The 10,929-nt window shown below is 30.3% G+C and overlaps 1 protein-coding gene across 1 annotated transcript; it reads right to left on the minus strand.

Annotated features, from left to right (window-relative positions):
• Positions 1 to 6,312: 6,312 nt before the first annotated feature.
• Positions 6,313 to 7,086, minus strand: LOC127143950 (uncharacterized). The gene has a single exon (XM_051079259.1). It carries the CDS (start codon positions 7,084 to 7,086, stop codon positions 6,313 to 6,315), a length of 774 nt encoding a protein of 257 aa, XP_050935216.1.
• Positions 7,087 to 10,929: the final 3,843 nt, after the last annotated feature.

The raw sequence follows: 10,929 nt of genomic DNA on the forward strand, positions 1-10,929 counted from the left end.
TTTAATTTCTTTGTTCTTACCCAATACTGTGTCCTATGGGTCATTTAATCAATACATATATATAGATGAAATTTAGAGAAATTGTTTTTTTTCCTTACGGAGGAGAAAAGGTAGTTGCAATTACATAATTATTAAAGCCTATTTTAGTCTTTTGTTTGTTTTGTTTTTTTTTTATTTATTTGTTGTTTTTATCTTAAAAAAATAACAAAAATCAAATCATCAATAATCACAATTTTCATTTTTTTTGACATAATTACAACTAAAATGTGTTTTATTTATTTATTATTTTATTATTATTATTATTTTCAAAAGATACAGCTAAGATGTTAAAATTTGAATTTTGTTTCACCATGTATGATGCCAAAAACTTGGTGTAAAATTTAAGTATACCCGTCAAGTTAATTATAAAGTAGTAAAAAGGTAATTAAGAAATCAATATCGTCTTCTATAAAGAAAAGGTGTTCTAATTGAGTCTGTAACTATTCAAGAACATTTTGGATTTTATTTAAGGAATGAAATTTAGATGATAGTGTTTTTTAGAATGATGAACCGTAAGAAAAAAAAAAGACAACAATTGTCTAAGCACCAAATCCAAAAATAAATTTTCCAGGGAGAAATTCTAAGTGAAAATTTACCTGGTCAATAGAAATACACAATCAAGTGAAGAAATATTACAGTCTTAAAAAATGTAACTTTTGTTGACAGTTAACAATATATATATACAACAAAGTACATAATACGATACAAACCAAGAAATTAAAATTGAATCAAATGAAGAAGTTGAAGAGATGCAATATTTGGTAGTTGAAAAGTTATTTGAACAACTCAAAGGTCATAAAATTAAATATTGTGACATTTCATTTAACATTTTAATTAGTATAAATATGGTTGTAATTTCCACATTTAAAATAAGAATTAAGATGAATGAAATTTAAAAATTCTAAATTGTAGAATTTTGTTCGTGTGTGTTCTTGTGATAGAATGCATGAATATTTGGAGCATCCAAGTGAGAATTGATATGGCTTGCTTATGGAGTGCTTTGAAGATTAAAGGTTGATGGAAATTTCTAACTTTGTCCAATCCTTTGGTTTCTTAGATCATCTAAGTAATTTGAATCTAACCTATATCTTAGGAGTTGAAATCAAATTGGTTTTGGAGTTGTTGGAGTTGTTTTCTTTGAGTCTTGTTCTTTAACATGATTCTTAGATCCAATGTCCAGGGTTTCATATCATAATACCTCTCATTAAATGGTGACTATGGGAGAAGATTAGATATAACTAAAATAATACTACATACATCATTTAATGTCCTCCCATTCTTTTGGAAGCAATAATGATTGTCGCTACGTACCCGAGACGACGCGGAGCGGCCGACATCCTTAAGAAGGGTTTAATTTTAAAAACGAAAAAGGGGAATCGCCAGCAATCTTTTTTACGGTGTGATTGGACACCGAAATAAAGTAAGTCATTTTATTTTAAACAAAATAAAAACTGGTCTACGAAAAAAAATAGAGTTGAGTTTGGGAGTCATTTGTGTATGGGGAAGGTGTTAGCACCCCGTAACACCCGTTTTAGAAAACGGTGGCCAAATGTAATGTCTTGAATAAAATTCATTTTTTTTAAAGAACTATATCTTATTTCATTGCTCACTACTCCAATATTTGGAGCAATGATCTCATAAAATAAGTGGGATACACCCATTAATTAGACTATATTGAGGAAAAATTCCTCACCTTAAGAGAATGAGAAATTATTACAATTTCTCAAATTCTATCATAGGCTAGTCTTCGAATAATGTTTCTTTTTAAACATTGATTAAATATATTTTCTCTTGGGATCAAATCTCGGACTCCCAAAGATATTGATCCCTCACCTTAAGAATCTAGAAATAACAGACTCCCAGAAATTTCTAGATTCCATCGTAGGATTTTTTTAGCGAAATCGGCATGAGATATTATAAAAAAAAAAGTAGATTAAGAAACCTTATGAAATATATATTTAATTTCGAGTTTAAAAGAAAAAAGCAAAAGGAAAAAAATTCTAAATGGTTTAAATAGAAATTTTTAAAAAAAGATTTCAAAATTGCATACAAGTATGGTTAAAAGTATTTTAAAAATTTTAAGAAATTTTTAATGAAAGTCAAATAAAAATAACAAATATACCACACAATAAATTAGACAAATAATTTATTATATTAATGCATGCATAGACTAAATATAACGATAGTAATAAAAAATAAGTTAAAAGAAAAGGAAAAGAAAAGATACATAATAACGATAAATAAAATAATAAAAAATAAAAAAAGAACTAAATCAAATAATAAATAAATAAATATGTAAAAAAATTAAATAAATAAGTGAAGAGAAGAGGACATAGGAATGATAGTAAATTAAAAAAATAAAAAAAATTATGAAATGAAATAATAATAATAATGATAATAAAAATAAAAATAACAAAAAGTTAAAAAAATCATAAATATTAAAAAATAAATAAATAAATAAATAAAAGTTATATATATATATATAAAATAAAAAAACAGACAGAAGGTTATTCTAAAAATAATAATAATAATAATAATAAATAATAATAATAAAATTATAAACCAAATTAAACAATAAATAAATTATATAAAAAAAAGAAACCGGCAGCCGCCACCTAAAAGAAAAAGAAAAGAAATATATATATATATATATAATAATAATAATAATAATAATAATAATAATAATAATAATAATAATAATAATAATAATAATAATAATAATATTAAAAATTATAAATAAAATTTAAAAAACTAAACTTAAGTAAATAAATGAATAAATTAAAAATAAAAGAAAAAAAAAACCGAGGGTGGCGGGCGGCAAGGTTGCCTCCACCCTTTTGTGGAGAAATATGTTTCTTCAAAAATTTCACATGGATTCTCTCTACAGATTTTCTCTAAAACAATTTTTTTCGTAGAGATTCTCTTTGAAGCAATTTTTCCTTCTTCAAGAATTTCTCTAAAACAATTTCTTCTCCCCCTTTTTCCAAATGACAAAGGACCCTATTTATAGACCCGGGGTGTGTCACAAATTAAGAAAATTTAATAAGTATAAAATCAAATTACATATTATGTAATTTTGTTAATTTTCTTTTTTCTAAAATAATAAAAATATGATATTGAAAGATTTTGTCCAAAATAAATTTTTTGCTTTTTTCCTAAAGTGATAAAGATAAATCAAATATGGTATTAAAAGAATTTTGTATAAAATAAATTATTTTTTTCCTAATATGATAAATTAAAAAAGATGTTGTATACATAAATTAATTTTCTTTTTTCCTAAAGTGATAAGTCAAAAATGATTTGATTTTTTTTAATAATAGATATTCTCATTAATGACTTTATTTTCCATTTTAATAAAAAGATTAAAAAAAACATAAAATTTCATATTATTACAAAAAGATTTTACCTGTTTCTTTTTTTAACAAAATCAATGATAAAATATCTTAACCATTGTTACAATTAATATTTTAAAGAATAATAAAAAAATGTAGGATAAAATTAGGTGGCTACAGCATGCCCTCCTTCGTGCATCCTTATAGAATTAGAAGGTGGACGAAGGTGTAGCCACTAACTCATCAAACTAAGATATTTTAAATAAATTAATGGCGTCAGGGTCAGGGATAAAACAGGCGTCATCTCAGTAACATGGTGTCAAGGGTCAGGGATAAAACAGACGTCATCTCAGTAACATGGTGTCAAGGGTCAGGGATAAAACAAGCGCCTCATGACAAAAAAATAAATAAGCTGGAGGCCAGTGATAAAACAAGCGCCATCGCAGCGACATGGTGTCAAGGGCTAGGGATAAAACAAGCGCCTCATGACAAAAGAATAAATAAGCTAGAGGCCAGAGATAAACAAGCGCCATCTCAGCAACACGGTGTCAAGGGCCAGGGATAAAACAAGCGTCTCATGACAAAAGAACAAATAAGTTGAAAGCCAGGGATAAAACAAGCGCCATCGCAACAACATGGTGTCAAGGGCCAGGGATAAAACAAGCGCCTCATGACAAATGAATAAATAAACTGGAGGCCAGAGATAAAACAAGCACCATCTCAGTAACATGGTGTCAAGGGCCAGGGATAAAACAAGCGCCTCATGACAACGAAATAAATAAGCTGGAGGCCAGGGATAAAACAAACGCCATCGCAGCGACATGGTGTCAAGGGCCAGGGATAAAACAAGCGCCTCGTGACAAAAGAATAAATAAACTGGAGGCCAGGGATAAAACAAGCGCCTTCACAGCGACATGGTGCCAAGGGCCAGGGATAAAACAAGCGCCTCATGACAAAAGAATGAATAATCAAGCTAAAGGTTATATATTAAATTATCATATCAATAATGTATACCATGCCACTTATGGAAATGCAGACAATGTGACAAGTCATGTATGCATGAACAATGTTAAAAAAAAAGTTGAATCATTGTTTACCTTTCTCAAGAAATAAAACCAAAACATGCGTAATAGCCCAATAACGTTCATGAGTACTAAAACCTTGAGTACAAGCCCATATTCTTGAAATATTAGTTACTTGACGAGAAAATGCTAGAACCAAAAGCTAATCGTCGCTCTATGCACTTATCGGGCTACTCCGTCCATATTTGTCGAAATTAAAGCTCCTCCTGAGAAAGCCTTTTTTACTATATATGGTCCCTCGTAATTAGGAGTCCATTTTCCTCTGTGATCCTTTTGAAAAGTCAGGATCCTTTTTAACACTAAATCTCCTTCTTGGAAATGGTGATGTCGAACTTTTTTGTTATACGTTCGTGCTATTTTCTTTTGGTACAACTGTCCTTTACATAGTGCAGTCAGCCTCCTTTCTTCTACGAAATTCAGTTTCTCGTACCTTACTTAGCCCACTTTGCTTCATCTAGTTCTACCTCTTGGATTACCCTAAGGGATGGCACCTTCAACCTTGGTGCCCCTATTACAAATACTAAATTGCACCGGTAAACAGTAGAAAAGGAGAGACAAGAGAAATAGACACGGTATTTGGGATAGAATCAACATTCTTCATTTTTTAAGAAAAAATAAAGGAAGTACATAATGACTAGGGTATTAAAAATGCAACTTTGTAAAATCAAGGAAGGATGGCCTTATTACAAAAAGAAAAGAAATCATGTGACTTTAGGCATAATCAGAGGGTGCATAAAACACTATTACTTTTGTGATCCTTTAGAGACTTTTAGCATCCTCTTGATCTCCCAATTGTTTAACTCAAATTTTTGTGGGCACTGATAAACCAATAGATTAGACGAAATAGTATTCTCGGAGATAACCGTAATTGAGGTATCATTTGAAGTTTCCTTATCAATAATCATATCGACCTCGATTTCTTGCATGCTCACTTGTCCTACCAAGAGAATCATTGCATCCATCAACTTTTGTACCTCATTCTTGAACTCACAACAATCTTCAATAAAATGGTCATCTATCTCAGGGTGGAATAAACACTGCTCCTCGTTGGCGCATCCAAACTTCTCCCTCTCATCATTGTTAAACCTTGGTGACAAATATCCAGCTCCACGAAGGATTTGGAAAAGTGTATTCATTGAAGTAGTCACATCACACACCTTATTCTTGTATCTTTCCGTGAATGTGTCAACAATATTTATGGCGGGACCCTCATGCTTTAGTATTCTGGTTAATGTCAGACTCTTCTTTTGTCTTCTTGAATTCCAACCATCTGGCCTTGACTAGACTTTGCACTTTAGCTTTCAAAGGAAAACAGTTCTCTGTAGAATGTCCAACTGCCCCAGCATGATATTCACATTTTACGTTGGGGTCATACCACTTAGGATATGGTGGTTGCAAAGGCTCTTGTGGTACGATAGCCACTTGATGACTCTTTAAAAGTTGAGGCAAAAGCTCTGTATATGACATAGGTATTGGATCAAAATAGGTTTGCTTCCAACTGTTCCTTGCATTTCTCTGAGTTGCCTGACCGAATGGGCTTTTACCTCCATTCTGATAACTAGGGGAGTAATCTGTCTGCCCCACAGTTGGTGAGGATACATGCACCACTCTTTGAGTCGAGATCAACTCATGTATTTCTTCTTCTTTTTTCTTTGGGGTCATCATTCTTTTTATCTCTGCAGCGGGATCAGAAATCCTTCCATTCTTCACTTCAAATTCAATCCTCTCTCCAATGGTTATGACATTCGAGAAATTAATTGAAACACTTCCAACCATTCTATCATAGTATGGGGCCCGAAGAGTGTTTATGAACATAGCCATCAATTCTTTGTCGGTCAGGGGAGGTTGCACTTGTGCAGCTAACTCTCTCCATCGCTGTGCATATTCCTTAAAAGTTTCAACATTCTTTTTTCCATTCTCTGAAGATCCAGACGATCGGGTGCCATATCAATATTGTACTTATATTGTTTTAAAAAAGAATCAGCAAGATCCTTCCACCTATGCACTTGTGAACCATCCAATTGCATGTACCAGCGAGAAGTGGGGCCGACTAAGCTGTCTTGGAAGCAATGAATCAACAATTTATCATCATAAGCGTAAGCTGACATTTTTCGACAGTACATAATTAGATGACTTTTTGGGCACGTGGTTCCATTGTACTTCTCAAAATCTGGAGTCTTGAATTTGGGAGGGATCACCACATCTGATATCAAACATAGTTGTGTTGCGTCGATACTCCCATACATGTCTGCACCTTCAATGGCACGTAATCTTTCTTCTAGAAATTTCAGTCTTTTTCTACTACCCTGCTCTTCTAAAATTTTCTTACAACTTTCTGTAATTGGAGTAGACATTGGATTGCTCACATGGTTTTCCTGTTGGGTGATCGGATTAGGATTTTGTGTAGGATAAGTCATGCGAGGACTAGACGACCTTTGCCGAGTAAAACCTAGAGGGTATGCAGGCATATCTTCTAGCACCTGTTTCAGATCTACTTCCACTTGTGATGAAATCCCCGCAACACTCTTTCCTCTTCCAGTAGTGAGCAGTTCTAAGATCTTTGCCAATTGATCTTTCAATCCTTCAATGTCTTGACGAACTGTTTGAACCTGATCGTTGGTTTGCTCATCCATTATTCGAGTCTTTCTTCTTGTCCAATATGGATGCTGAGGAGGTGAACCTTGAGCTATTTTGCAAGTTTTGGCTTTAATCTTTTCCAAAAAGTGAATAATGATTCAATTAGGATGAGTCTAGATGTAAATGCTAAATGTGAGAAAGAAAACCATCAAATAATGCAATGGCTCAAACAAACTTAGTGAAGTTAATGCTAGTATCCTATCTGACACAGATCCTCAAAATGGTGTATAGTCACACTTGATCATACAACCAAAGTGAGTGAGAATTTTTCGTGTGCTTGCACGGGAGCAACAACTCCTCAAAGGTCAAACACTACTACATCCTCGAATCTAATCCTATAGGTACAACCCGGGTAGAGGGCTTGTGCTAGTGTGTGAGAATAATATAATAAGACAAAAAATTAAAATTCTAAAACATATGAATTAACATGATATGAGAATCATAATGAGTAAAGCTGAATATAAGTCCTAAAAGATAAAAGGTCCTCAATTTGATCACAACTGTCACATGTGATTGTATGACTAAATTGAGTGAGAATATTTCGTGTGCCTGCACGGAAGTATAAGCTCCTCGAAGGTCAACATTACTCCATCTTCGTTTCTAATTCTATATGGTAAAGCCCGTGCAGGAGGCTTGTGATTGTGTGTGAAACAATAATAAACAACACACTAAAAAGAAAATAAAACAAAAAGAAAAATGTACAAGATCAAGACAAAGAAAAGACCAAACTCTCAAGGTGGAACCTCATGTCCCCAGTGGAGTCGCCAAGCTGTCGCCACGTACCCGAGACGACGCAGAGCGACCGACGTCCTTAAGAAGGGTTTAATTTTAAAAACGAAAAAATGGGAGTCGCCACCAATCTTTTTTACGGTGTGATTGGACACCGAAATAAAGTAAATCATTTTAAACAAAATAAAAACTGGTCTACGAAAAAAAAATAGAGTTGAGTTCGGGAGTCATTTGTGTACGGGGAAGGTGTTAGCACCCCGTAACACCCGTTTTAGAAAACGGTGGCCAAATTTAATGTCTTGAATAAAATTCATTTTTTTTAAAGAACTATGTCTTATTTCATTGCTCACTACTCCAATATTTGGAGCAATGATCCCATAAAGTAAGTGGGATACACCCATTAATTAGACTATATTGAGGAAAAATTCCTCACTTTAAGAGAATGAGAAATTATTACAATTTCTCAAATTCTATCATAGGCTAGTCTTCGAATAATGTTTCTTTTTAAACATTGGTTAAATATATTTTCTCTTGGGATCAAATCTCGGACTCCCAAAGATATTGATCCCTTACCTTAAGAATCTAGAAATAATGGACTCCCAGAAATTTCTAGATTCCATCGTAGGATTTTTTTAGTGAAATCGGCATGAGATATTATAAAAAAAAAAGTAGATTAAGAAACCTTATGAAATATATATTTAAGTTCGAGTTTAAAAGAAATAATTTTAAAGCAAAAGAAAAAAAATTGTAAATGGTTTAAAGAGAAAATTAAAAAAAAAAAGATTTCAAAATTGCATTCAAGTATGGTTAAAAGTATTTTAAAAATTTTAAGAAATTTTTAATGAAAGTCAAATAAAAATAACAAATATACCACACAATAAATTAGGCAAATAATTTATTATATTAATGCATGCATATACTAAATATAACGATAGTAGTAAAAAATTAGTTAAAAGAAAAGGAAAAGAAAAGATACATAATAACGATAAATAAAATAAGAGAAAAAAATGAAAAAAAGAACTAAATCAAATAATAAATAAATAAATATGTAAAAACATTAAATAAATAAGTGAAGAGAAGAGGATATAGGAATAGTACTAACTTAAAAAATTAAAAAAATTATGAAATGAAATAATAATAATGATAATAAAAATAAAAATAAAAAAAGTTAAAAAAATCATAAATATGAAAAACTAAATAAATAAATAAATAAAAGTTTTATATATATAAAATAAAAAAACAAACAGAAGGTTATTCTAAAAATAATATTAATGATAATAATAAATAATAATAATAAAATTATAAACCAAATTAAACAATAAATAAATTATATATAAAAAAGAGAAACAGAAGGGCGGCAGCCGCCACCTAAAAGAAAAAGAAAAGAAATATATAATAATAATAATAATAATAATAATAATAATAATAATAATAATAATTTTAAAAATTATAAATAAAATTTAAAATTTAAAAAAACTAAACTTAAATAAATAAATGAATAAATTAAAAATAAAAGAAAAAAAAGAACCGAGGGTGGCAGGCGGCAAAGTTGCCTCCACCCTTTTGTGGAGAAATATGTTTCTTCAAAAATTTCACACAGATTCTCTCTACAGAATTTCTCTAAAACAATTTTTTTCGTAGAGATTCTCTCTAAAGCAAGTTGAGAATTGGTCATCGTTGCTACAAGAGATTTGGCCAAATTTAGAGATTTTTTTTTTGCATTTGTACATGTAAGTTTAAGGATGTAAGTGGCTAACACTTTTGGGTCTATGTTGCCTGGAGATATCAATACATTAGTGCAAAATGATCGATTTCTAGTTTTCGGGCATATGCTTGATGCTACAACGTTTGACGTTGTGTCGTCGTGTCAACACCATATGTGAGGAATAACTTTGTAGAAAAGAAAAGAAAAACCGTAAAACTAGCCAAAGAGTCTAAGATTGAAATTGGAATTGGTCATTTTAATAGAACAATAAGTTAATGTATAATTAATGATTTTCCTTTCTAATTTGTTCTTTGAATTCTAATTAATTTAACTATATCACATCAAACGAATTAAATAAATTATTTAAGTTTGATTTGATGTTTTCTATTTGGTTATTTTTATTTGTTTTTAATTTAGTTATTACTTTAATTATATATACATTCAACGATCTTAGTCAAACGATAATATATACATTAAACATATTTAAAATGCTTCATTCCTTCCATTTTATTATACGCATTTTTCCTCTTGTCAAATATTGAAATGATAGTTTATTGGTTATTTTTAAAACTAAATTTATTTTCCAATATAACACTTGAATTAAAGCAATTATATACTATAAAAGTTTGAATCAGTAAACTAAATGGCTTAAGGTATTTCTGAAACCTCACGTAAATTTAAGATGTTATATTATGTGAATTATTTGAATGAAAATTTCAGTAATTTTTCGTTTGTTCGAATTATGTAGTGATATAAGTCTATCTGTGTTTATTAGGGACATTGTCTTTTAAGTAAGATTTTTTATTTAGATATTTTGATCAGTTAAATTTATCTATTAATTGATTTTTTTTTATCACCTAAAAATTTACTAAAATAATCAACTTAAATACCATTACATTGTAAATATTATTATTTTAAAAAATAAACTTCATTAAATCTCAAAAGCACATATAGCCCTCATAGAAGATTGGATATAACCAAAATAATGTTGCATATATCGTTTAGAGTCTTGTCATTCTTCAAAAGCAACGACGTATCCTTTGGCGGCTACGCAAACTTATCATGACAGTCGTCAATCTCTGTCATGGCACTAGAAGTTACAATATTGACAGCATTAAAGTCACCAAGTGCCAAGTCCTTTTGGGAAGTTGTAATTACATAGTTAAAGCCTATTTTAGTCTTTTGTTGGTTTTTGTATTATTATTATTTGTTATTTTTTTCTTCAAAAAATAATCAAAATCAATTCTTGAATAATCATAATTGTCAATTTGTTTTTGACATACTTACAACTAAGATATGCTTTATTTATTTATTTGAAAAGATACAACTAAGATGCTAAAAATTGAATTTTCTAACCATGTATGATGCCAAATACTTGGTGTAAAGTGTAAGTATACCCGTCAAA

The sequence above is a fragment of the Cucumis melo genome, chromosome 11, assembly GCF_025177605.1.
Source record: "Cucumis melo cultivar AY chromosome 11, USDA_Cmelo_AY_1.0, whole genome shotgun sequence".
Lineage (NCBI taxonomy): Eukaryota > Viridiplantae > Streptophyta > Magnoliopsida > Cucurbitales > Cucurbitaceae > Cucumis > Cucumis melo.